The sequence below is a fragment of the Meriones unguiculatus genome, chromosome 4 (genome assembly GCF_030254825.1).
Source record: "Meriones unguiculatus strain TT.TT164.6M chromosome 4, Bangor_MerUng_6.1, whole genome shotgun sequence".
NCBI lineage: Eukaryota > Metazoa > Chordata > Mammalia > Rodentia > Muridae > Meriones > Meriones unguiculatus.
The window spans coordinates 122,789,628-122,817,138 of record NC_083352.1 but is presented as its reverse complement, the minus strand read 5'-3'; the positions used below and the strand labels follow the sequence as shown (position 1 = coordinate 122,817,138).

At 44.7% G+C, this 27,511-nt stretch overlaps 1 protein-coding gene across 3 annotated transcripts in view; it reads left to right on the top strand.

Annotated features, from left to right (window-relative positions):
• The window catches only part of Phf20 (PHD finger protein 20), a 101,283-nt gene that overhangs the window by 18,582 nt on the left and 55,190 nt on the right, over nt 1-27,511 (top strand). For all 3 annotated transcript variants that reach the window (XM_021656684.2, XM_060382961.1, XM_021656685.2), the window contains exons 2-3: nt 3,850-3,963; nt 27,058-27,229. In XM_021656684.2, coding sequence (XP_021512359.1) covers nt 3,881-3,963; nt 27,058-27,229 — 255 coding nt within the window. In that variant the 5' untranslated portion in view covers nt 3,850-3,880. The remainder of the gene's footprint in view (nt 1-3,849; nt 3,964-27,057; nt 27,230-27,511) is intronic.

The window sequence follows — 27,511 nt, the reverse complement described above, 5'->3', positions numbered from 1 at the left end:
AACAGACACTACTTCTGCACGAACTAACTCCGAATATTGTTATTCCGGTAGAAAGATACTAGTTTAAACATTTTTTATTTTCTGTTAAATTTTTTTTTTAATTTTATTTTTTTCTTATTTTCTGTTAAAATTTTTGTTGTGTTTTGAGTCAGGATTTCTCTGTGCAGCTGTGGCTGTCTTGGAACTCTGTAGACCAGGCTGCCCTCAAACTCAGAGATCCACCTGCCTCTGCCTCCTGAGTGCTGGGATTAAAGGCGTGTGCCACCACTGCCTGGCCTGTTAAAATTTTGTTTACATTATTTTATTTTGTATTTTATATGTGTTTCTGTATGTATATGCCTCTACACAGATGTGAATGTCAGAGGACAACTTTTGGGATGTGTTCTCCCCTCTCACCATCTGGGTGGGAGCTCATGTCCTCAGGCCTTACTCTCTGAGCCATCTCAGCACCTTTAAAGATTGAAATTTAATTTAATATTTTTTGAGGTAGGACTTACTCTGTGGTCCTGGTTAACCTGGAAGCTGATGTGTAGACCTGGTGGGCCTGGTGTTCACAAAGATCCCTTGGCTCTGCCTCCCTAGTGCTGGGGTCATAGGTGTTTACATTACCACCCAGGTCCCTGTCAGCTCAGCACCAGGGGCACTGTTCTTAGGAGCCGTCTTCATTCATCAGTTCCCTGCTTCATGCCTACATTGTTATTTATTTATTTTCCTTGGAGACAGGGTCTCCCGATGTAGTTTTGGTTAGCATTAAACTTTCAGTGGTTCTCCTGCCTCTGCCTTCCATGTTCTTTGATTACAGGTGTGTGTCACCACACCAGGCTTGGTTTCCTGCTGTCTTTTGCCATGCTGAAACTTGAACACAGGACCTGTGTATGCTGGGCAAGTTCTGTCTCACAGAGCTGAGTCCTCAGCACTTCTTTTAGCCAAGTCTGGCTGGGAGCTGGAACTTGAGATGTAGCTTAGGGTAACCTTGAACTCTCTTATTGTATTCTTCTTGAGACAGAATAAATCAGTCTCTGTGTAACTCTGGCTAGCTGAAATTCACAGATTCAGCCTTCCTCTACCTCTGGAGTGTTGGTAGACTCAACCCATATAGACCAGGCTAACCTCATAGTCTTTTGTGTTCCTTTTCTGCCTCAGCTTCTTAACAACTAGGATTGTAGGTGTTTTCCAGAATGCCTTGCTGGACTGTATTTAGGATCTTGTATTGTTATGCCCAAGTCTCACAGACTCCAAAGACCACCAAGGAGCCAATTCTGATACAAACACAGTAGGGTCTTTTTATTACAAGCTCAAGTGCCCAGACCCTCACTGATGTAGCGGTTGAGAGCAGAGCCCTGAGCTCAGGGGGTGGAGGGTGACTTATAGGTCCCAGTCCCTCCCAGCACGTCCAAAGCAGGGGAATTCCAGCCTGTCAAGCTTCTATTGGTTAAAACACAAAAGGGGATGTTGCATTTTAAAACGATTGGCTAAGGGAAGGCACCAAAACCATAAATGGTTCTGGCTTTCTTTGTTCTTTCTGTGATGGTGGTGGGGACATCTGGTCTTGGGTTTCAGTTGGATCCTGTCCTGTGCTGATTGGCTGTTGCTAGGGGAGAGGGGCAGGCCATTTTTCCTGGCAACAGCATCTCCAGTGAGTGGAAAGGAATTCAGCAAGGTGGGTTCCTCCCCTGTAGCTTCAGGGACATGTCTTGATGTGCCTGGCCTTTGTTCAGGCTTGTGCTTTAAACTTTAATCCAGTAACCAAAAACCCAATTTTTAGTTCTTTGGTCTCTCAGTATCTGCTAGGCAGGTGCTTTACTGCTGTGTTGCATGTATTGAGGTGTACATGCAGCTCTAGAACTTTCTGTTCCTGTTTCTTTGTTCTTTTTAAGGTAAGATCTCATGTAGCTAAGGCTGGCTTCAAACTCCCCAGGTACGAGGGTAGCCGGGAACTTTTCTAGGCAGAAAGGGCAGATAGAGTTTATTTCTGCTTTGTCTGCATGTATGTCTGTGTACCATGTTTACACTTGGCTCCTGCAGAGGCCAGAACAGGGTGTTGGATTCTCGGAAACCTCAGTTTCAGAAGGTGTAAATTGAATTATGGGTGCTGGAAATTAAGCCCAGGTCCTCTGAAAGAGCAGCCAATGTCCTTAACCACTGAGCCATCTGTCTAGCCTCGAAAGGGAACAGATTTATTAAAGAAAAGTAAGGGACTCTCTTGAGAGTGAAAGGTTAACAACGGATGAATACCGTTTTCTGGTTCCCTGCCTCTACTTGTTTAGATTATAGGGATGGCCACCATGCTTGGCTATAGCTCGAATTTGCTACTTTGTGGGTTCTTTCTTTCAACCTTCTCCACCCTTTTCTTCTTCCCTTTAAACCCCCAACACTAGATTTGAGAGAATAAGGATAAAGAGGAATGGAAAGATATCCCTGAATAAAGTCAGGGGGTTGGCAGCGAGGCATTGTTATAGTTAGACTACTACTTACTGATTAGGGGTATTAAGCTTGGGGCAAGTTTGATCTTCGCCGTCAGGATACCTAATTTCTACTTGTTGTTTCTTCTTTGCATAAGACTACTTAACACGCTCAAAACCAAACAGCAACCAACCACCAACATCAACACACTAGGGCTCTAGCATTTATATACACTCTGAAAAGTTCCCAGAATCCCAAATGTCTGTCTGCAGTTGGCAAAATCACACCCTTGCCATAGCACGAGGCAAATCATAGTCAGCTGCTGCAAAGCAGCCCCATATCCCCACACCTGAGAGAAAAATTAATTTTTTTAAATTTTTATTTTTATTTTTTTTCAAGACAGTTTTTCTGTATAGCCTTGGCTGTCCTGGACTAACTTTGTAGACAGGTTTGGCCTTGTACTCACAAGATCCACTTGCTTCTGCCCCCCAGAGTGCTGGGATCACAGGCCTGCGCCACCACACCTGGCTATTTTTTTTTTTTAAGAAACCAAAATTAAAAAAAGAAACGAAAATTACAAAAATTCTCAGTACACTTGGCTTCATTCTATGCTAGGGAGTCAGCACAGGGCCTCGTGCTCCCTGCGCAAGCACTCTGCCAACTGAGCAATGTCCTACAACCAGCTATTGTCGACTCTTTCAAAGGGGGGTCGGTTGCTAGCAGTATGTCTCTCTCAGATGGCTGGTAACTGAGGCTGACCTTGAATTGCTGCTAGACCAGCCTCCTAAGTGCTGGGATTACAGGTTCCTGCCATTATACCTGACTTGTGTTCTCGCCTTTTGTCCTCTGGCTGTCAATACTTTGAACGTCTTTCTTTTGTTGTTGTTGTTGTTTCTGCTTTGTTGTTGGCATCAACCCCGTGGACATTCAGGGATCCTCTTGCCTCAGCCTCCCAAGTAACTGGCACTACAGGTCCATGCCACCATTCTTGGCTTCCTTTTGAACGCTTAACTTTTATAGTAATTGCAGCTTGAACTGACTTTGGTTTATTGGCTCCATTTTAATCTGAAAGCTTCTTGAGGGTAAGAACTGTGTGTCTGAGTCTTGACCAAATAGTCTCTGAACAAATATTTGTTGAACGGGTCAGTGAGTGATTGAACTTAATCAGGAGAGCAGCTGTTTTTGGAGCTCTGAGGGGTGTATTTCATAGTGAGCCCTTGGTAAGGCTTGCTTGAGGGCCCTCCACATTTTCAGAACTCAAAGTCAATCAATGAGTGATGCTAGTGGGGACAACCCGATAGGAGGGGAGGCAGCAGACAGGACGCTGACAGGGTCATGGAGCTGGGTGTTTTCCGTGATGCCTGCTTGTTTTTTAATGTGTAGTGGTGATGCTACACGCTGGGCAGACTTTCCCAAGTTTCATAAATATTTAATTGGCTTTTTCAGGAGAATAAAAGCAGCCCGTTGATGACTGAAAATGACAAAGCATCCACCTAACAGACGAGGAATCAGCTTTGAAGTGGGAGCCCAGTTGGAAGCTCGGGACCGTTTAAAAAACTGGTACTTTTATATATTTTCTTTCCTGCTAAGTAAAGCGCTTTAGGAAGGGAGTCTCACCGGCCCTGATAGGGTGGTGATGCTGAGGTGTTTCCTGGCTTCTCCAGGCTTGGAAGATGCAGGGAAACTTAAGTTTCGGAGACAGAACTGCCTTTTCTCTTTGGCACAGGGATCCCTGGGTCGCACTTGTTCTCTTTTCCTGTTTGATGAAGGAGTTATGGGAAAGCAGAATAGGAGTTGCCATGGGAAGTAAAGCTTTCTCACTCTAGGCTGCTTGTGTGAAAGAAGAGTTGTCACAGCCCCTCCCCTCGCTTTCTGGGTGTGGTGTGGGATGGCTGAGAATTGTTATTACACGGGATCTCCCTTTGGGGCAGTTAGATTGAGAAGCTGACGGTTCTCACCTTGTTGCTGAATTTTTGTGACAAGATGGCTGGTAACTGAGGCTGACCTTGAATTGCTGCTAGACCAGCCTCCTAAGTGCTGGGATTACAGGTTCCTGCCATTACGCCTGACTTGTGTTCTCGCCTTTTGTCCTCTGGCTGTCGATACTTTGAACGATCCTGGAAATGTGGTCACGGTAATGTTGGCGCGAGGGGTTTATTGTGAGAATCATATTGAATATTTGGAGCGCAGTCTTCAAAACTAAACATCACTAAATGTGGTGGCACACACCTGTTCTCTCAGCAGCCGGAGGCTTAGTAGGAAGTTTCCTGAGAGCAGGATCGTAGCCTGAGCATAGTGAGTTCCAGACCGGCGTAGACTAACCCTAAAAAACAAACTAGCCAGTAGAGGTTCAGGTTCAGCTGGTAGGGTGTTTGTCTAGCATGTATGAAGCGGGTGTGAGTTCCATCACTGGATAAAGCAGTGTTTGGAGAGATGGAGGCTGGTATATCAGAGGTTCAAGGTTGTCCTACCTGCTACATAGTGCACTTGAGGCCAGCTGTGGATCTGTGACACCCTGCCTAAAAGGAAGAAGAAGAAGAAAAAAAAAAAAAGAAAAGAAAAGAAAAACAAAACAGTTACCACACTCCTTGTAATTAAGGACATCCTGGAATTTGGTTATTTCTTCAAAATGCAGTTAGAGGTTTCAGAACACAAACCTTTCGAGTTTTCCTAAGGAAAAGCTTAGCCCTTGTGATAATTATTTCAAAGTAGACTGATTTCTGGGGTGGAGGGAGAGGGCTAGGAAATGACTTGGGCAGAAAAGTGTTTGTGCTATTAGAAATAAAGACGCTGGGACTAGGGAGTGAGTTTGGTGATAGAATGCTGTCTGGCATGCTTGAGGCCCTGGGTTCAGTTTCTAGCACTTCAGAAATAAAGAAAATGTAGTTTGGTTGTCTTTGTACTGGTCATGGACAGAATTGCTGATAGTGAATACTTTTTAGGTTTGCTTTATCTGTAATTACTTGTTATATTGGTTTCTACTCTTGTGTATTTTTTTTTTTGTGTGTGTGTGTGGCAGTATATGCATGTATGTACATGTTTTCAAGTACATTTGCCTGTTTGTGCCTATATGGTAGTCATTTGCCTGTGTATGAATGTAGAAGTCAGCATAAAATGGATTTCTCCGTCACTGTCCATTTTAGTTTTTCAGTCACTCACTGACCTTGGAACTTGCTCTTTTGACTCGACTGCTCGCCAGGGAGGCACCATGATCTGCCTGTCTCTTTCTCCTCCTGAAACAGTGGGCACTGCTTTTACAGGAATGCCAGGGATTCAAACTCGGGTTCTCGTGTTTGCATAGCCCTTTTCCAGCTCTGTCAGCTGGACAGAAGCTCCTCCTTCCCCTCCTGGCCACCAAGGGGAGACTGGTGGAGATTGAACCCAAGACTGCGCATGTTAGACAGTTGCTCTTTCTACACCCCCAGCCTGCATTTCTGTTTTAGTTTGCTTTCTAGTGCTGTGATAAGCACCACGACCAAACACAGCTCAGGAAGGAAGGGTCTGGGTCAGAGTTTATCTCTGAGGGAACTCAAGGCAGCAACAACCTAAGGCAGGAACCTGGAATCAGGAACTGAAGGAAGTAGGGATCGTGGAGGGGTGCTGCTTACTGGCTGGCTCCTAGAGAATCCCGCGTTTATTATATACCCTAGGACAACGAGCCCAGGGGTGGCATGGCCACAGTGGGCAGGATCTTCCCACAGCAATTGTTAATCAAGAAAATGCCCTTCCACACTTGCCTGCGGGCCAGTCTGATGGGGGCATTTTCTCAACTGAGGTTCCTCTTTCCAGATGACTCAGTCTGCGCCAAGAAACTAACCAGTACAATTTTTAAAATTATTTTTATTATTCTCACGTGTGTGTCTGCGTTTAGGTCTGTGCACATGTGCGCATTTGTGAGGTCAGAGGACAACTTGTGAGACTCTCCTTTTACTGTGGGTCCGAGGCTCAGCTCAGGTTACGCAGGGTGTGTAACATGTGCCTTTGCACACGGCACCATCTTGTCGGCTCTTTCTGACACTCTTGTGTGCTTGGTCTGAGATGGGGTTTCTCCCTGCGGCCCTGGCTGTTCTGCAGACAAGCTGGCCGGAACTCAGAGATCCCCCTCCTCAGCCTCCCCAATGCTGGCATTAAAGGTGTTAGCCACTGCTCCCAGCTTCCACTTTTTTAATGCACATTGGTGTTTTACCTGCATGTATGGCTGGGTGAGGGTGTCAGATCCCCTGGAACTGCAGTTAGAGACAGTTGTGAGATGCCATGTAGGTGCTGGGAATTGAACCCAGGTCCTTTAGAAGATCAGCTAGTGCTCTTAACCTCTGAACCAGCCCCGGTTTTGAAAATTCATTTTTTTTTTTTAAAGGCTGCTCTTACTGGATATGATAGGACAAGCCTGTATTTCTGGCACTTAGGCTAAGGCAGGAAGATCATCAGTAACTTTTATTTTAATTCCTTTTTTAAAGATTTATTTATTTATTTATTTAAAAAAGGTTTGCTTATCGTTTATTTAATATTCTGCCTGCATGTGGGCCAACACACTAGAAGAGGGCACCAGATCTTATAGATGGTTATGAGCCACCATGTGTTTGCTGGGACTTGAACTCAGGACCATTTAGGGAGAATAGCCAGTGTTCTTAGCCTCTGAATCGTCTCTCCAGCTCCCATCTGTAGTTTAAAGCTATCCTGAGCAACCTGATATCTTATCTTGATAAACAAATAACCCCAGGTATAAATGTTACTGTAAGAGAATCAAAGAATCAAAGGAGGATTTTTTTTTTTTTTTTTTGGACAGGGTCTGGAGTTCATGGAGATCTGCCTGCTGCTGCCTCCCAAGTGCTGGGATTGAAGGTGTGCCACCACCACCTGGCTCAATCAGACTTTTTTTTTTCCTGGTTTTTCCAGACCAGGTTTCTCTGTGTAACCCTGACTGGCCTGGACTTACTTTGTAGACCAGGCTGGTCTCAAACTCACAGAGATCCACCTGCCTCTGTCTCCCTAGTGCACATTTTTGTTTTTAATTTGGGGAAAAAAAAAATCAAACCACAGGTAAATTAATTATAAAATAATTTCCTTATCAATCAGAATCAGTAAATATATTTTTGTTCAATTTGCTGAAAAAAGTTTTTTTGAACTGTGGTATTATCTTTTTGCATCAGCCTTTTGTATTCTGGGATTTGTTACTTTAAAAATATGTTTATTTGGGCTGGAGAGATGGCTCAGAGGTTAAGAGCCATCTAAAGGTCCTGAGTTCAATTCCCAGCAACCACATGGTGGCTCATTAACCATCTATAATGATATCTGGTACCTCTTCTGGCATGCAGGCAGAACACTATATATAATATATATGTCTTAAAAATATAAATATTTATTTAAAAGTATTGTGTATGAGTTTTTTTTTTTTTTTGCTTGCATCTCTGTTTGTGTACCATATATGTGCGTGGTACCCACAGAGGTCAGAAGAGGGAGTGGGATCCCCTGGAATTGGAGTTACAGAGAGTTGTAAACCACATGACAGTGTTGGGAGGCCCCAGGCCCTCTAAAAGAACAAGCCAGCTCTTCTCTTTATGTATATATGTATGCTTGAATGTATATGCACAACACAGGTGTGCAGGGGCGCATGGAGGCTACAAGAAGTGTTTTAAGGCCAGGTGGTGGCAAATGCCTTAGATCCCAGAGGCAGGCAGATCTCTGTGAGTTCAAGGCCAGCCTGGTCTACAGACTGAGTTCCAGGACAGCCAGGGTTACACAGAGATAACCTATCTCAAAAAATAAAATACAACAACACCAAAAATAAAACAGAAGAGGGATTGTGTCCCCTTGAACTGGAGGTAGAGAGAGTAGAGCTGCCTGTGCTGGGAAATGAATCTGGTTTCCTCATCAGAAGTAAGTGCTCCTAACCATTGAGTAATCTCTCTACCTCAGGATTTGTTATTTTGAGACACAGGCCGACTTTGTAGTTCTTGGCGGCCTGGACCTGTGTCCTCCTGCCTCCAGACTCTCGAGCACTGTGATTATAGGTTAATTTACTACAATCCTACCTTTTAATTTCTTTTTTCTCCCTCCTGTTTCCTTTTTTATTACATTTTAAATTTGATTATTATTGTAAGCGTGTACATGCACATGTGTGTCATGGGGTATGTAGAAATTTGTTGTCAGTTCTCTCATTTCATCTAGATTTTTACTTTTTCTTTCTTCTTTCTGCTTATTTATCTATCTATCTATCTATCTATTTATTTATTTATTTATTTATTTATTTATTTATTTATTTTTTTCAAGACAGGGTTTCTCTGTGTAGCCCTGGCTGTCCTGGATCTGCTTTATAGACCAGGCTGGCCTCGAACTCACAGAGATCTGCCTGGCTGGCCTTGAACTTCTGATTTTCGTGTTTCCATCTCCTAAATGCTGGGATTATAAGCATGCCATCATGCCCAGTATATGTCTAAGTCTAACCTGGAGGTTTGTGCATACTAGACAGGCACTTTTCCAACTGAGCTAATCCCTATTCTTATTTCTTCTTACTCTTCTTCTTCCTCCCTCTCCTCCTCTTCTTAACTGAGCTAATCCCTAGTTTCATTTATCATCATCATCAATTAGTAGTTTTTTTTCTTAAGACAGGGTTTCTGTGGAGCTCTGGCTGTTCTGGAACTCACTCTGTAGACCAGGTTGGCCTTGGACTCAGAGATCTGCCTGCCTCTCCCTCTTGGAGTGCTGGGATTAAAGGAGCCTGCCACCACTGCCTGGCCCCAGTCCCATTTGTTTGTTTTTAATTTAGCAACTTTATACCAGGCAGTGAATACAGTGTTCTCCTGCTGGCTTTGGGAAGTGTCTAGACAGGGGCTGGAGTGGTCTTTTAGTGGACTCTGTTCTGCTGTGTGTTAACAGACCACATAAGGCCTCAGAACAGGGCAGGCTGGAGCCAGGAGGAAAGCTTCATTGAACACTGGGGCACAAGCAGAGTCTAAGGCGTGGGGTAGGAGGGGTGGCAACGGGTTGTTCCTGGTCTGGGTTGCTTAGGTTCCTTGGGTGCAGGTGACTACCCAAAGTCTGAGTCCTTGCGTCATGCCCAAATACGTTTACTGTCTTGATTTTCCTTCCAAATGTCAACAGCAAATCAATAGACCAGCCTGTGGCTTACCACAACTGTTTAAAACCCCTGTCTGGTACAGGAAGAAATGGCTGTAGCTTACAGCCAGGTGCTCTGGATTCAGCTCTAAAATGCTCTCATGACTAGCTGAGTTTTCTTGATTAAATTGCTTTATCTCCCTAGCTTCAAGTTCCATATAGGCAGAGTGAGGAAATATAGTTGATTGTTCCATAGATTAGAGAGTCATGGCCTAGCATCTGATGACATATTGTCAAGGAAATACAATCATAATTATTGTTGTTTCCTTGAGACAGGGTCTTGCACTATAATATAAGCCAGCCTCCAACTCACTGTGATTCTCCTGCCTCCGGCAGTGTGGTCATGTTTTTTTGTTGCTGTTTTTGAAATCAGGTCTCACTGTTGCTCTGGCTGTCCTGGAACTTACAGATCTGCCTGTCTGTGCCCACCAAGGGCTGGCATTAAAGGCGTGTGCCACCTTATACAGCCGTTTATTATTATTGTTACCATCATCAGCATTTCATCAAATTTTCATTTACCTTATGTGCATACACATGTGTAGGGAGGTCAGAGGACAGTTTGTAGGAGTCATTTCTCACCTGCCACCATGTGAGTTTCAGTATTGAATTTAGGTTTTCAGGCTCAGTGCTAAATGTGATCAGCACTGTAGGTTAGATTTCTACTTCTTGACATCTGTGCAAGAATGTACGCTGACTGTTCACTGGCCTGAACATTTGTTTGCTTAGATCATTGCTTTCCAATGCTTTGGTGTGCGGTGAGCATCATCCCAGCAGTGCTGCTGCCAGCACTCCGTTGAGACGCAATGTGCCCAAAGACTTAAGGCTCACCTCTTCATTAGCTGTCTCCTTGTCAGTCTTCTCTTTTCAGTCCTTGAGCCATTTCTTCTTGTTTGGGAAGGGGGCTTGTTTTGTTGTTTTGAGACAGGGTTTCTCTGTATAGCCCTGGCTGTCCTGGAACTCACTCTGTAGAGCAGGCTGGCCTTGAGCTCACAGAGATCTGTCTGCCTCTGCCTCCCGAGTACTAGGATTAAAGTTGTGTACCACTACTGCCAGGCTGGGGCAGAGGAGGTGACTCTTAAATAAGTTTTGTTTGCTTGTTTGTTTGTTTGTTTCTCCTTTCTCCCTATGCTACTCAGGCTGGTCACTTCCCTGGCTCAGTTTCCCACGTGCTGGGATTACTGTTATGAACCACATACCTCAACAACTTGACTACTTTTGACAAATATATTCTTGGCGCACTTGTACTTCATTTCCTCAGGAAAAATTCAAAACACCTAAGCTACTCTGGAGGCTGAGCTTGGAGTTGGAAGTTCAAAACCATCCTAGGCTACAGATTGGCTGTTTAGCAAGACCCCTTTCTCAGAAAACAACAGTAATCACCAAATGAAAAGAAGCCAGAAGAGGGCTCAACAGTACTGATCTTACCTAAAATGCCAGAGCCCTTGGTTTAATCCCCAGTACAGAAGTAGATAAATAAAGCAAGAGTGTGATTGGACAACATTACAAATTTACTTTAAACTTGTTTGCTTGTTTTTTGAGACAGGGACTCAATATATAGCCTTGGCTGTCCTGGAATTCATAGGATCTGCTTGCCTATGTCTCTTGAGTGCAGGGAGTAAACCCACATTTCATAAGTAAGCCAGGGAGACAGAGCAGAGGACCAGCAGCTGGTTCATGACAACGTACTTCATCTTAAGATCTCTGTTTTAGGATTAAGGCTTGTGGAACGTCATTATTATGCCAGTTGAAACTGTCCGGTGTGGGGAATATGACTGTTAACCATCCTAGTCTTGGTTTCTTAGAGCCCACCTGGGGACCTGAAGCTTGACTGGGAGTGGTATTTGATATTTAGGTCAGGCTTCTGGAGCCTTGTGTAGCAGCTTGGGCTAAAACAATGGCTCCTGTAGCTTTTGTTTAGCAGACCATTTTGGCAGAGTAGATAGGGAGCTCTCAAGATAAACTTACCAACCGAAGCACCCCCTCTCCCAGAACTTGCTCATACTCCTCTTTTCACTCGGTCACTGCTTGCTAGCAGGCAGCCGGCAGGCAGCCACCCGGCAGCCAGGAAGAGTTGTGCTGAGAATTTGATAGGGGTGTTTTCAAGTCGCCTGCAGGTAAACTGTGTTTTGTTCACCAAAGCCCCACTGTGGAGTCTATGGCCTTAGCCCAGAGAGAAAGCAAACCTTTTCCCCTACTGCTGGAGACTGAATGCAGGATCTCATGTCCGCCAGAGAGGCTCTGCCACTGAGCCATCCCCCGGTTCATACTGTTTCTAATATTGCAGAGTTAGATAGCTTATTTACAATAAATTTTCTCCGAAAGCTAAGGGGTTGTTTGCTGTTTTAATTTTTTTTTTTTACTACTACATTTATTTGTGTGCGTGATATGTGTGTGCGCATGTGTGAAGGCGGGCTACAGTGCACATTGGAGGTTAGAGAACAGCTTGCGGAGTTTTTCTTACTTCTACCGTATGTGTTTTGGGACCCAAACTCCGGTGTTAGGCTTGGCAGCAGGTGCCCGCAGCCCACCATGTCACTCACCGCCCTGATCCTTAGAGATGAGGAAAGGGGCTGGAGAGGTAGCTCACTGGTTACTAGTGCTTGCTGCTTCTCCAGAGGATCTGAGTTTGGTTCCCAGCCTACACTTCGAGTGGCTCACAACTGCTTTTAACTCCAGTTCAAGTGGATCTAACACTCTTCTAGCTTCTGAGGGCATCTGCACCTAAGTGACACACACTCATACAAACGCATATGCATGCAATAGACAAGGATCACAGAGGTGAAAATTTCTCTCCCAAATTATAGAATAAGTAGCAGGGCTAGGATTTGAACCTCTGTTGGTCTGACTCCAAAGGCAAACTATGCTTCCAAATGCATTCCTCTGCCTGCCATGATTTTTTGGATACGCTGCTATTTGCACAGGAAGAAAAAAGGTAGGAGGTGTAAAAGAGTTAACTTTTGATTCTCTCTCTTGTTTTTCTTTTCTTTGTTTTTTTTGGGGGCAGGGCTTCTCTGTGCAGCTCTGGCTGTCCTGGAGCTCAAGCTGTAGACCAGGCTGGCCTTGAACTCCTGGCACCTGCCTCTGCCTCCCAAGTGCTGGGGTGAAAGGCGCACACTACCTCAGCCACCAGCACCTTAATCCTGTTTCCTGTCTGTGACAGCATGTGGAGAGCAGGTAGAGCGGCAGGGTGGATGGACGCTTTCTGTTGGCAGTCTTGGATTAGTCTGTGCGTGTTTTTATGCAGAGGCCCTTGTCTCAGTGTGCTGTGTGCTAGACAAACAGCAGTGGCTATAGCGTACTCGAAGGTTTGCTCTGACGAGCATGAGCCTATTATCCCGGTGGTTTTGCATGGGCTGTCTCATTTAGTTCTCCTCAGAAATGCTCGTCTGTACGCTGCAGACGTGTAGCTCAGTGGTAGAGCACATGCCCAGAGCATCCAGGCCTGGTTTCAATCTCTAGCATTAAAATAAAAGCATAACTACAATAAAGGCCTATGGAGACGCAGAGGGCAAAATGACTCTGAAGACACAAGCTTTATTATTGGTCCGAGGCTCACTTAACCCTGCTTGTCCTCAGTGCTTTGAGGGCTTCACACAGATTTATGTGTAAATCACACAGGAGAGAGTTGTTTTCAGAATTTAAGGTCCTGATGGGCATGGTATCACTCACCTTTAATCTAACAGAAGCAGCTAGATCTCTGTGAGTTTGAGGCCAGCTTAGACTACACAGTGAGTTCAGGACAGGCGGGGTTACAAAGAGAAATCCTGTCTCAAAAAAACAAACAAAAATTTACAGTCCCGAAGAAGTAATACAGTTGGGATTTTTTTGGGGAGGAGGGGAGGCCAGGAACAAAGGAAAAACTGGCCTCAATGTCATTGAGATCCTTCTGCCTCTGCCTCCCAGCTACTGGGATTAAAGGAATGCACCACCACATCTGGCTTGGAGTTTATAAAATACTTGCAATCCTAATACTCAAGAGTCCTGGCCTACATAATGAGACCTTGTCTCAAACAAAACAATGCGTGACGAACAGCTAGTGAGTAGAGGTGTGGATCAGTGACAGAACACGAGAAGCCAGGGTTCCGTGGCCTGCAGTGGAAAGAAACAACAGATACTCAGCTGGATGTTGTGGTTCACTCCTGCAGCCCCAGTGTTGGGCCGGGAGGACTGTTGGAAGGCCACCGCCAGCATAGGTTACACAGTAATTTCTAGACCAGCTAACAAAATCCTGTGTGAAGAAACAACGCAAACCAAAAGCAGTTCTAATTTTGGAGTGAGGGCTTCTGGGCACAAGTCTCATTCAGAGGGTAATTCTGCCCACCCTGTTCACTCCCAGGCTTGTGCAGATGAACTGGCTAAGATGACAGGCTTTGGTTTCCCGGTCAGATGCCGGGTGGATGGAATAGAAAGTGCTTGTTCTGCGTGTTGCTCCCGCCTCTTCCTGTCATCTGGCAGCAGTGTACCATCTGTCCCAAGCAGCAGGCTGGCAGGCCCTGTTCTCGCAGTGAGCACAATGAGGTGGCTTCTCTGCTGCCTTCCTGCTCCTTCTGCCACATTCTCCCGACTGTATTTGTAGTTAAGCACTCGTAGTTTCTCTTTCATGTACAAATAATTAAAAAAAAAATCTGATTTTTTTTTTATTTTGTGTGTGTGCATGTGTCCATGTGAGTGTGCATGGTATCACAGTGTGCATATGGAAGTCAGAACAGATTGCTGATGACTTTGAGTAGTCTGCTGTCTCCTACCATGTTGGAATGGGGTCTCTCTTGTTTCTGACATTCTGTGAGCTCCAGGCTAGCTGGGCTGAGAGCTATGGGCAGTTCTGCCTCAGCCTCCAACCTCACCACAGAATTGCTGGGTTTACACATATGTCCTATCATATCTGGCATTTTTGACCTGGGTTCCAGGGATCAAACTCAAATATTCAGGTTTGTTGTGGCAAGAACCATCCCATCTACCATTTGGTTTCTTCCTCTTTCTTCCTTTCTCTTTCTCTTTCTCTCTCTCTCTTTTCTTTCTTTCTTTCTTTCTTTCTTTCTTTCTTTCTTTCTTTCTTTCTTTCTTTCTCCTTCCTTCCTTCCTTCCTTCCTTCCTTCCTTCCTCTCTCTTTCTTTCATGTTTTTTATTTTATGTGCATGTGTGTTTTTCCTGCATTTCTGTTTGTGCCTACTGCTCATAGAGGCCAGAAGAAGGAATAGGAATTGGAATTACAGAAAGTTATGAGCTACCTTGTGGGTTCTGAAAATTGAACCTGGGTCCTGGAAGAGCAGCTAATGCTCTTAAACATTGAAGCATCTCTCTAGCCCCTGCTTTCTTTTTCATTAGTATTCTTTCCACTGATCATGTTTGGGTGTGTGGTTTATACCTCTTGTGAAAAACAGGGTCTTGCCAGGCAGTGGTGGTGCACACCTTTAATCTTAACACTTGGGAGACAGAGCAGGTGGACCTCTTGAGTTCCAGAGTGAGTTCTAGGACAGCCAGGGCTACAGAGAAACCCTGTCTTGAAAAACAAACAAAACAGTTAAGAAAGAAAGAAAGGGTCTTACTATGTGGCTAAGGTTGGTCTTCAATTAAAATTGTAGTCCTTTTAGTTCCTCAAATCCTATAATTGCAGATGTATACTATGTCATGCCTGGCTTCTCTTCAGCTTTATTTTTTTAACTTTTTGTTTTGTTTTGTTTTGTTTTAATTATGTGACTGTGTATGCATGTTAAGTGCAGGTGCCTAAAGGCCAGAAACATCGGATTCCCTGGAGCTGGAGTTGTACATAGATGGTGCTGGCAACCAAACTCTAGCTCTCTGGAAGCGCAGTATGTGCTCCTTACTGCTGAGCCATCTTTCTGTCTTCCCCCACCTTTTTTTTTTTTTTTTTAAGAAGGTGAATTAATATTTCTATTTGTTCATTGCTTGCATTGAAGTATTCTTCAGTGACATCCTTCCCTTGAGGCTATGCCACAGTCCTTAACCACTTCATAGCTGCAACCAACGACCTCCCGTTGCTTCCCCTCTGGCTCAGTTTTGCACAGGCTTGCCCAGTTGTCTAGTTTCTTGTTTTTGTCAGTCCTAGTTAGTTTATTTGGGGCTCAGAACAAAGGGCCTCCCCATGATTACATAATGTAAGCTCATCACAGATGGGTGCAAGCACACAAGGGTGGACTGGGCGCTTGTCCAAGGCCTGGCAGCCTTGTGAATTCACACATCTGGTAGCCATCCTCCCTCTTCAGCCCTGGTACTGGCGTAGGAGAGAAGCTGAGTCTTGAACACAGCTAAACCTATGCTTCTCTGTGACTTGGCGATGGCAAGCTTCTCTTCCTTCCTTTCTCTCCCTCCTTCCTCCCTTTTCCTTTTTGTTTTCTCTCTTTCTTTCTAATTTTTATTTTTTCTTGAGACAGGGTTTCTCTGTGTAGCCTTGGCTGTCCTGGACTTGCTCTGTAGACCATCTGGTAGCCTCAAACTCAGAGAGATTTATCTGCCTCTACCTTCCATTTTAAAGGTGTATGCCTCCAACACCTTGCTTTTCGTCATTTCTTTTACTGTTTCATTTACTTATTTATTTTACAGTAATTTTTCTTTTCTAAAAATTTTGTGTATGGTATGGAAAGATGGCTCAGCAGTTAAGAGCACTCTGTGCTCTTCCAGAGGGCCTGACTTCAGTTCCCAGTGCCCATATGATGGCTCACAACCATCTATACTAGGATCTGATGCCCTCTTCTGGCCTGCAGGTGTACATGCAGCTAGAACATTATATACATTAAAAAAAAAATCTTAAAAAAGTTTTTTTTATATGTTTGTATTTTTCTCCTTGACTTTGCTTATGTTTCTTTATTAATACATGCATTTTTGCATGCCATCTGTGTGCCTTGTGCATGTGTGTATATCACATGCATATGTTTGTGTATTTGTATGTGTTTGTCCTTACATGTGTATGAGAGCAGAGTGAAGGTAGGTTTATTATGAAAAAGTGAGGGAGATCTCTGCAGGGTGGGAGGGGCTCCAAGGAAGGAATATAGTATTTTCTGTGTTTCCTACAAATATAGACATATATACATATACGAATATATACATGCTGTGGAATGAAGACACAGCACACAGCCCTGATAAAGTTCAGGGAGAGGGCCAGTAATTGGTGTTGGCCTTGATGGCCAACTGTTGTTACCATCTGTTCTTCTGACTCCTGTCTTTGCCAGTTGCTCACACTTATTCACTGATTTACTCTGTGCCAAGTCTAAATCTAAAGCTTGCCTGCAGCACTTCACAGTGCTCTGAGGTGGCTACTTTTACCATGCCTGTTTTATATCTGAGGCAACAGGCCGAAGCAGGTGACCAAGCTGTGTAAAGTTAGAGTTGGTAAGTGCTAAGTCTGGGCTGTGTTCTTACTTGTGTGTATTGAGGGTCTCATGTAATCTAGCCTGGATTTAAACTTCTCATGTAGCAAAGGATGCCTCCTGATCTTCCTGCATTCACTTCCTAAGTGCTGGATTGTAGGTCTGAGCCATCATGTTCTATTTGAATTTGGGATTTGAATGTGGGTGGTTTCAGCTGGCCACAGTGGTGCACATTTATAATCCTAGTATTAAAGAGACAGGCAGGAGCGTTGCTGGTAGTTCAAAGCCAGCTGTGCTACAGAGTGAGTAAGACCTTGCCTCAAAAAGTGAGAGTGCTGGAGGTCTAGCCCACTGAGGACTGGACATGGAGAACAACATTAACAGCAATGTGTAGTCTAGCTTCTGAAGCATGTGAGTGGTGCGGTTATTTTTTTATTATTAAAAATACTTTATTTTATTTATTTTTGGTTTTTGGTTTTTCGGGACAGGGTAGCCTTGGCTGTCCTGGACTTGCTTTGTAAACTAGGGTGGCCTCAAACTCACAGAGATCCTCTTGCCTCTGTCTCTCCCAAGTGCTAGGATTACAGGTGTGCACCTGGCTTATATTTTATTTTTATCAGTGTATATGTGTGCTAGGTGCAGTGCTCTAGGAGAATGCTGGCTCTAGAACTGGAGTTGCAGGTGGTTGTGCTGGGAACCAAACTCTGGTTTTCTGCAAGAGCAGGGAGTGTGCTTTATACTGAGCCATCTCTCCAGCCCTGTTTTGTTTTGTTTTTGAGATAGTCTTGCTAGGTAGGCCTGGCACTTCCCTTGTATCCCAGGGTGTTTCAGACTACAGTAATCCTTCTGCCCTCCTGCTGGGTTCTTGATGTACATTATTCTTTAGGTAGGCGCCTACCTCATTGCTGTGTGGGTTGAACCCAGGGCATTGAGTGTGCTAGACTGGGCTCCGTTGATGAGCTATGCCCCCAGCCCCTGGGGTATGGCTTTAATCCTATGCCAAGTCCTGTACCTGGAGCAGAGAGCAAAGTCCCTGCAATTAATTATGTTGTGAAAAGATACTGCATTCTGTACAAAGTTCTTAGAGAAACTCAGAAAAGCAGTTAATTTCTTAGGAGGGTTTTCAGCAGCTTCACAGGGATTACATTTGAAGTCAGGTTGTTCAGTTACTGCCAGATTCTGAGCTCGGTGGTGACTGGGCCAGGGCAGTCTTCAGAGGCTGACATTCCAGTGAGGGGAGCAGAGGACAGAGGACAACGTCAGCGGGATGGTTTTTATTTTAGATTAGCATTTACCAGAGGAAGCCCACAGAGACGAAGTGCCATTGTCTTCCCTGTGCTGATGTCTTTGTCATCTGCAGGGTTTCTCCACTATGAAGTTTTCCCAGTTCCTTCACATCTTATAAAGAACTTCCTTTGGCTTACAATGAAAGAGTGGAAAGTTATGATCCATCCATCCATCCATCCATCCATCCATCCAAGTATTTGCATGTGTGCATGTCAGAAGCCAATTTTTCAGTCATTTCTTTCCTTCCTCTTTCATGTCAGTTCCAGGAACTGAACTTAAGTCATAAAGCAAGTGCTTTTACTCTCTGATCCTTCTTTTCTGCCCTGGTTTACTTCTTTGAGATAGAGGACTATTTACAAAAGTTATTTGCTGCTTTGCTTGCTTGCTTGTGGGTCTCACTCAGTACTAGGCTCATCTTGAACTCTCTGCCTACTCCATTCAGCCTCCCAGTGCTGGGATTGTAGGTATGTGTCGCTGCGCTCAGCTCTTTTTATTTAGTTTTGTCTGTCTGAACTGTGTTTTTTATTGTACACCTTGTGTTGAAATCTAGTATTACCTTGTTTTCTCATTCACATTGTATCCTGGCAGTTTTCAGTTAGCTTCTGTTGCCTTTTGACATGCTCTCTCATTTTTTGTGCGTATCTTGATTTGTGTGTTTAATAGTTCCTTATTTCTCCTGGGCCAGAGGGTTATCACAGACTCATCTTGTAGATTTTCTTTCCCAGTCCCAGAATCACCCATTTCTCTAAGTCAGAAATGAAGATCTGAGGATTTTTGGTTGTGGTTATTGTTTTTTCTGAGATAGGCTCTCACCATATGGCCCCACCTGCCCTGGGACTGGATATGTACACCAGGCTGGCCTTGAACTCACAAGATACCTACATGCCTCTACCTTCCCAGAGCTGAGATGTAGATCTGTGCTGCTGTACTTGGCTTCTGTGTGAGCACTGGGAAGCTGAGCTTAGGCCCTTGCCTGCATGGCAGTCTGATTGAGTCATCTCCTAGCCTGATCAAATGTTTTTGTTAATAAGTTTCACATCATTTTACAGATGGAAGGCACTGGATAAAGAGTTTGTTGTTAATTTGTTTAGGTCAGGGTCTTCTGCAGCTGGTGCTTGCCTTGAACTCACTTTACTCCTGCCTCAGCCTCTTGAGTGTTGGCGTTGCAATTGTGACCATCCACATTCTGTTCAAATAGGCTTTTTATATATATTTTTTATTTACCACTCCCCATCTGCCTTTTGACAGTCTCATGTAGTCTAGGCTAGCCTTCAGTAGGCTTGGTTGCAAAAGATGGCCTCAAACTTCTGATCCTCCTGCCTTCACCTCCCAAGTGTTAGAGTTACAGGCAATCTGCCATTGTGCTTGGCTCTTAAAAAAATTCTTTTTGCATATGCGTGCAGATCAGAGGAAAACTTGCCAGAAGCAATATTTTTCTTCTACTGTCTGGGCATGTGAGAACTAACTCAGGTCATCAAGCTTGGCAGCAAACTTTCTCTCCCTGAGCAATCTTGCTGGTCCATGCTTGGCTGTTTTTGTGTGATTTTAAAAGTCTCTGCTGAGCTAGGTAGGTGTCCACCTGTAGCCACAGTGTTTGGGGAGGCTGAGGAGAAAGGATTATAATTTAAAGGGCAGCTTGGACTATGCATGACAAGATTGTCAGGTGAGGGGTTATTTAGAGAGGACTTTACTGCAGAGTGCACACATATTTAAATAAGGCCTGATGACCTTTCACATACATACCCCTCTGTGTACCACCCAAACAAGCTCATGATGATATTGGACCCCTCAGAAGACTGCTTGTCCCCTCACTGACTTGCATAGCTCCTTCCTCCCCAGAAGGAGGCCTTGTTTGCAGCCCTTCATTTCAAGTGAGTCCGGGCAGCACCAGGCTTATTAACTGTTTTCTGGGTATGTTTGGAATCCTGATTGCAGGAGCTGAGGGTATTTTTTTAAAGACTTATTTATTTGATGTGTGTGAGTGCTTTGCATGTATGTTTGTGTACCACATGTGTGCCTGGTGTCCTCAGGTCCAAAGAGGGCAGTGGATTCCCTAGAATAGGAGTTATGGGTGGTTGTAAGTAAACAAGTGCCCTTAACTGCTCAGCCATCTCTCTAGCCCCTGAATGGGATTTTTAAAGAAGTGAGACAGGATGGGATGGTTTCCAGGATATGAGAGCAAGGGCTGGAGGTGGCAGAAAGACATCAGCAGAAGTATTTTAGAATACTTGAAACTTTGTAAGAGTACAGACAGAGCGAAGCAAGAATGGTGGGAGAGGGGACTGGAAGGGGAGGTTTAAGCAGAAAAGAGATGTGTTTGGACGCCTGGCGGGAGCAGACAACTGATACTCTGTCAGTTTCAGCATTTACTGAGGGTTGCTGGCCAAGGCCTCTGATGGGAAGGGCTCAGGGGTTGCTGCACTCTGCTGAGCATGGCTGCTGAAAGGAAAGATGCATTCAAGATCAAGATGCTTCCTGAGTGAAACTGTCAGGTGTTGATTAGTGGAGGTGGTAAAGGAGTAAGAATGGCTGTCATCAAAACCAGTAGAATTTTCCTAAAGTTTAGTAGCTGCCCCCTCCTTCCTTCCTTCCTTCCTTCCTTCCTTCCTTCCTTCCTTCCTTCCTAAATATATCTTCCATCCTCATTCTCTCTCCAGAAAAGTGTTGCTTTTGTGCATACAAGTCTCTGGCTTCTGCTGTGTGCTCTGAGCCAGGAGCAGAGGCACACTGTGGCTCCTGAGGCACAGCGAGCTGCTGTATGTTTGCAGAAAGGCTATCTATATAAGGAACAGTCTGGAAGCAGCCTGCATGCATCCCCAAAGCCAGGGCAAAATACAGGCAAATTCTGGGCTAGCTGCTAGGTAAACCGCTAGGTAGCTATGAGAAAGGCTGTCTGTGGATGGTCAAAGGACAGACAGACTTCTAGTGATGTGTCACTACAAGGGTACATGCATGTGAGCTCAGATCAAGAGCAGAGGTCTCTTCCATGGGTCTGCACGAGTTAGAGGCTGATTTTGATAACCCTTTTTTTGTTTGTTTTTGTTTTTTGAGACAGGGTTTCTCTGTGTAGCCTTGGCTATCCTAGACTCACTTTGTAGACCAGGCTGGCCTGTAACTCACAGGGATTTGCCTGCTCTGCCTCCCTGAGTGCTGAGATTATAGGTGTGTGCCACCACGCACGGCTGCTTGGCTATACCTCTTGTTGTTCACTGAGTTATTCTCCCCCACCCCCCAGTGTAAAATGGATGTAGTGATGGTAATGGTTCCTAAGCCCTTGTTGGGTTGTGGTAAAGATCATGTGAGGTTCTTTATTGCCTGGTCCTTTGTAAATCCTGTAGTAAGCCATACATGTGTATGCTTTTGTGTTTTAGACAAAGTCTCAATATATATTCTTGGCTGGTCAGGGACTCACTCTATAGACCAGGCTGGCCTCAAATTCTGCCTCTCTAGTGTTGGGACTAAAGTCATTCACTACCACAGTGAGCTGTGTTGTTGTTTTTGTTGTTATATTTAAAAATTAGTTGTGTGTTTGTAGAGGACAACTTGTAAGTGTGAATTTTCTCCTTCTACCATGTGGGTTTCAGGGATTGAACTCAGGTGTCAAGGTTGGTGGTGAGTAATCATCTTAATGGTCTTTGTTTCTTTGGTTTTTGAAAGAGATCCAATTTCACTTGCTCTGTAGTCCAGGCTAGTCTCAAAATCTGGGGAATCTTTTTTTGTCACAGCCTCACTAGTGCTAGGATCATAAGCATGCACCACCACACTCAGTTTACACATGAGTTATTAATAGTTCATAATTCCTGTTTACTCCAGGAACTAGAAACTGGTGACTGTTGGCCAGTTGGAATAGGTCCCAATATTTTTGGTTTTCTGCCGTGGCAGCACTGGGGATGGTGCCCAAGGTGTTACACGTGCTAACCTGTGCCCGCTGGACCACACCCCGGGCTCTGGAATAAGCATTCAGAAGGAAATTCCTCCCCTTTTAGGTCCTTTATTTTACTCACAATCTTGCTGCTTTGTTTGGGTTTCTAGTTGGGAAAGGGGTAGAGAATGGGGGAGTGGGCAGGACCGGGTCCCTTGCCCATCATTGCCAGTTGCTCTAATGTGAGCAGGAGGCTTATGGGTAGTAGGTGTTTTATTTTACTCAGAAGGGCAAGCCTGAGCAACAAACCCTACTTCCTATGGCTTGCCGGCCCATAGAATGAACAAGTCAACATTGTATCCCCGAATTAGACCTGGTTGCTTCTGGCCCTCTGGACAGCCTTTCCCAGTACTTGGCAGGAGCTTTGGGTCCTTTCAGCCCTCCTTTTTCCTTGATGAACCAGGTATGTTGGTTTATTCAGCTGCAGTCAGAAATGTTTCTCAAACTGGAAAACCCCAGGTCTGAGCCTCTACTTTTAGAAAACCACAGGAGTCTGCAAATGCTACTTTGTTAGTTCTTAATTACATTGTAACAAGTTTTCTTAGAGTTTAGTGGTTTGAGGTTTGAAACAAGGTTAAACATTTATTATCCTCCCAAGTTTCTGTGGGTCAGAATTCAGGAGCAGCCTACTTGGGAGGTTCGGGTTCAGGTGTGCAATTTAAAGTGGCTTATTCATAGAGTTGGCTCTTTGGTGTGAGTTCCTGAGGGGATGCTTTGATTCCCCATCAATAGGCCTTTCCATAGGAATTAAGCTTTTTTACAGTGTAGCACCTGGTTATGCTCCCCTTTCCTGTGATGGGGACCCAAGAGCATAAGGGAAAAGCCGCAGCGCTGTGTATACTAAAGTTCATGTAACTTGCTGGGTGGTGGCCTATGCCTGTAGTCTTCGTGCTCAGGGGCCAGAGGCAGGAGGGTAGTCTGATCAGTTCTAGCTGGCCTACACAACAAGACCCCCCCTCATAGCCAATACCACCCTGCCCCCCAAAGTAAATAAGTGGATGATTGTCCTTCCAATATTTAGATTTTAGGGGTTAACTCAGGTTTTCAGACTTGGCAGCAAGTGCTTTTACCAGTTGAGCTATTTCATCAGCCCAAGGTTACTGTTTTAACCATTTAAAGCATTTATTTTATGGTGAAAAATATGTTTAGATTAGGTAGCGTAAGGCACCTTGCTGGGGAGGTGGAAGTTATCTCAGCTGTAAATCGACATATAACAACTATGCAGAACTTTTACTTCTTTTCTGTGTATGGGTGTTTTGCCTGCATATGTGTGCCTGGAGCCTGTAGAGTCCATCAGATCCCCAGGAACTGGTGTTACAGAGAAGATTGTGAGCTGCCAGGTGGGCTGAGAGTTGACCCTGGGTCCTTTGCAAAGCATCACCGGTGCTCTTAACTGCTGAGTATCCAGCACCGACAGTACTTTTGTGTGAGCCAGCTTCGGAAGTCTCACAGCATTCCTCCTGCCACGTTCAAGCGAGGGTAATGAGGACCACCTGTGAAGGCAGGAGTGTGCACCTTTTCACAGGTCCTGTTTCCTCTGCAGTGAAGGTGTTGGCATGTTCAGAGGACGCCTGTGCTCTTTGTAGTTTCTGGTCTTGATGATTCATCTATAGTCTGTGCTGAATATTGGCTCAAGGTCAGAATTAGAACTGGTACAGATGAGTGGCCACCTAGGCTTGAGTGCTGTCCAGGGCTGGCTGTTCCTGTCCACCTGACTTTGAGTTCAGTTACCTTCCTGCCCCTGGAGCCTCAGGAAATAGGGCACTCTCATTGAAAGTCCACTGCACACATGCTGTTATCAGAGGCTATGTCTCAGAACTATGCTTGCTTTGAAGAAAGCTTATTCTCTCTCACACACACACATAATAGTTGTGCATGTGGGAAGGATTGTGGAATCTTACTAAGCTTGATTCCTACGATTGAGGATTACATTATCTTAGAAGTGGGGTTAATGCCGGCGGCTGTTTCACCTTTTCAGTGTTCTTTAAGAGTCTGCTCTGCTGTGCATGTTTGCCAAGTCCTTGCGTCTCACAGAAGGGAGTGTCTTCATGCTTTAAAAGTTAAATGAGGGTAAAGGTTAAAAACAAAGTTTTGACTGTCTTAACCCTGCAGACATTTTGAAGTCATTGGGAGGACTGTTGGAAAGAAATTACACATGCAGGTTAATTGCGGGCTATCTTTTAGTAGTTCTTGAGTATGTGGTGGTGATCTAGCATCTTGACCTTTTTATGTCCTTGTTTTTCTGTTCTTCCTTCTCTCTTTCTCGTTTTCTTTCACCTCCCCTCTCTCATTACCCCTCTCCCTCTCTCTCTTTTCCCTTCTAAATTTTATAGCCCAGGCTGAGGTAAGCAGTGGCAGTTTCCTGCTTCTGCTTCCTGACAGCTGGGGTTGCAAGTATGAGCCACTGTGTCAGGTTGTCAGTTTTTTTCCTGTCACACATTTATGGCACTGAGTTAGGAAGTTTTGATAAAGATGGTCCAGATTTCATAAAGCACACGAGCCCCCTGGAAACCTTTTAGGCCAGCATCCCCTGGGTCAGGGACTGCTTTTTTAAAACATTCATTGTGAATGCATGGAGGTCAGAGGACAGCTTGCTTTTCTCCTTCCCTCATGTGATCCAGCTCAGCTTGTCAGGCTTGGCCATAGGTGCCATTGTCTGCTGGCCACCATCTTGCTGGCTCAGTACTGTTTGGGAAACTCTCATCTAGGGCCTCGCTGCCCATTGGTTAGGTTCAGGCAGAGTTGCTGCTTCCTGAATTTCCCTGTTGTCTTCTTCCTTCTGTACTCTGATTAACCCAACTGTATTCTCTCCCAGAAACAGTCCTCAGCCCTACTCTGTCTGTTTTTTAAATTGTGTCTTTCCTGAGATAAGGTGTCTACCTCAGGCTAACCTCAGACTCACTATTTAACTGAAGATAAGCTTGAACATGATTTGGCCACCTCTGCTCCCTGACTGCCGAGATTATAGATGTGTGCCACAGTGCCCAGTTTCCGAAGCCCTAATGACAACAGAGAACTTCTGCCATCTTTCAGAGTTGAGGTCGAGCACCCCCTCTTTTGAAGAGGCATCTTGGTTTCTTCTCTTCCTCACCCACCCCACTTCCCTGCCTTTTGCTTCTCTGGATCCTACCCTAATTACAGAATCTTCTGCTGTTGGAAGTGTCAGTGTTTCTGGTACTCCTATCTGGAGACACAGGCTTATTGAGAGTTCCAGGCTGACCAGGGCTATTAGGAGTACTGAGCTCCCAGATTTGATTTCCAGCACCCACATGATGGATGATGGCTCAGAACATCTCCAGTGCTGAGATTACAGATGCATGCTACAATACCAGCTTTTTTTTTTTTTTTTTTTTTTTTTGGTGTGCGGAGTCCAGCATCTGACTGTATAGCTCCAGGCTGGCCTACAGTTCTTGGTCTTCGGCCTCATGAGTGCTAGCAGGGGTGTGCCGCTTGGTTTCTCTGGGTATTTTAGCCAGAAAACGATTTAACACAGGGAACCAGGCACTTAGAAAACAGTAAAGGATTGGAGTTGGGAGACTCAAGGATGCTGTCTGTGGAGTACCAAAGTTTGAGGGGCTCTCAGTGGAGCCTTGGCAGCTAGGATGTCATTATTGCCATTGCCACCCACACCACTGCTCCTTAACACTGACATAGCAGCTGCTACTGAAGAGCAGCAGCAGCCACTTCCAGGAACTCCTCAGTGCTCTGAGGTCAAAGGCCAAGCTATTCAATCAGGAGCTGCATTGTAACAGACTCTAGGGATTTACATGTGAATGGTTGGTGTGGTCACTAAACTGTGGGTCTCTGTCATTTTAGTTGCTTATGGGAAGGAAATGAGGGAATGTTGTTTGTTTTCCCAATTCTCAGTGTAGAAAGGATGGACTAGAGACTGAAAGAGCTGAGCTGGTCATGCTCTGCTTCCTTCCAGATATTTTGTACATATTCATCTTCCTTTAAAAAGAGGTAGTAGCGGGGTGTAGTGCCACATGCCTTGCATCCCAATGCTCTAGTAGAGGCAGGTAGTCTAGCCAGGGCTACATCGTTATGTCCTGCCTCAAAAACAAACAACAAAACAAAAACATAAACGAATGAACAAAAACTTCAAATATACAAGTAATAGGGCCTGTGAGATGGCCTAGCAAGTCAGGGCACATGCCATCAAGCTTGCCAGCCTGAGTCCTGTTCCTGGGACCCACACACCAGAAAGAGAATTACTTCCCAAAAGTTGTGCTCTGATTTCATGCTGAATGATGTGGTATACTGTACACACAATTCACAAGATGCAATAAAGAATTAAACATGTCATATAATAGCTCACCCTACGTGGCTTCTGGGGATGGGATTGGGATTGTCAGTCTGTGGCAACAGCTTTTACCCACAGAGCCAGATCAAGACTTTTATTGTTTGTTTTGTTTGTATATTTACTTTTGCGACAGGGTCTCTAGTCCAGGTTGGCCAGGGATTCATGGCGCTTTCTCCTGCTTCAGCCTGTTAGGTTCTTGAATCCAAGTCTATTATCTTCTATAATTTATTTGACCCAGTTACACAGCATCACAAATTGTTAGGGGTTTTGTTTTTGTTTTTCTCTTTTGAGACAGTATTCATGAAGCCCAGTTGGTCGGGCCTCAAATTTGCCCCAGGACTGTTTTCAAAATGGTAGGACTTCGGTGCTGGAGAGATGGCTCAGCAGTTAAGAGCACTGGCTGTTTTTCCAGGGGAGCTGTGCTTGATTTCTTAGCACCCACATGGTAACTTAGAACCATCTGTAACTCCAGTTTCAGGGGATCTCACTCCTCTGGACCTCTGTGGGCCACAACAGACACACAAGTGGTACATAGACACAATGTAGGCAAAACAGTCATTCAAATAATTAAATCTTTAAAAACAAATAAGAAAAATAAAAACAACAAAATGGTAGGTCTTAAATACTTTGGTATTATGTTCTATTGGAAGAGGCCTACGTATTTTGAGCAGTCACTAATACTTCCCTTTTTTCTGACTCAGGTATCCAGCTCACATTGAAGACATTGACTACGAAGAAGGGAAAGTTCTCATCCATTTCAAGCGTTGGAACCATCGTTACGATGAGTGGTTTTGCTGGGACAGTCCTTATCTACGCCCTTTAGAGAAAATACAGCTGAGGAAAGAGGGTTTACATGAAGAAGATGGATCTTCTGTGAGTAGCAGATCAGTGGAGTTCTGTAATGAATGAGGCTTGTCAGTTGTAGGCAGCAGTGTCTAGCCTTTGATCTTCAGTGGGCACGTCAGTACCCACCGATGAACAGTCGTTGTCTTGGCTTGTGGGGGTGATGCTGAGGGCTCTATGGAACAGGGCTCCTTAAGAGGCCAGTTTTCACTTGTTTGAGGCAGTTGATGTAATAGCTCATAAACTAGCTGTTTTGAGATTCCATCCTTATCAATAGGATATTATGTCTCTTTTCTAGAGACCACTGTTTTC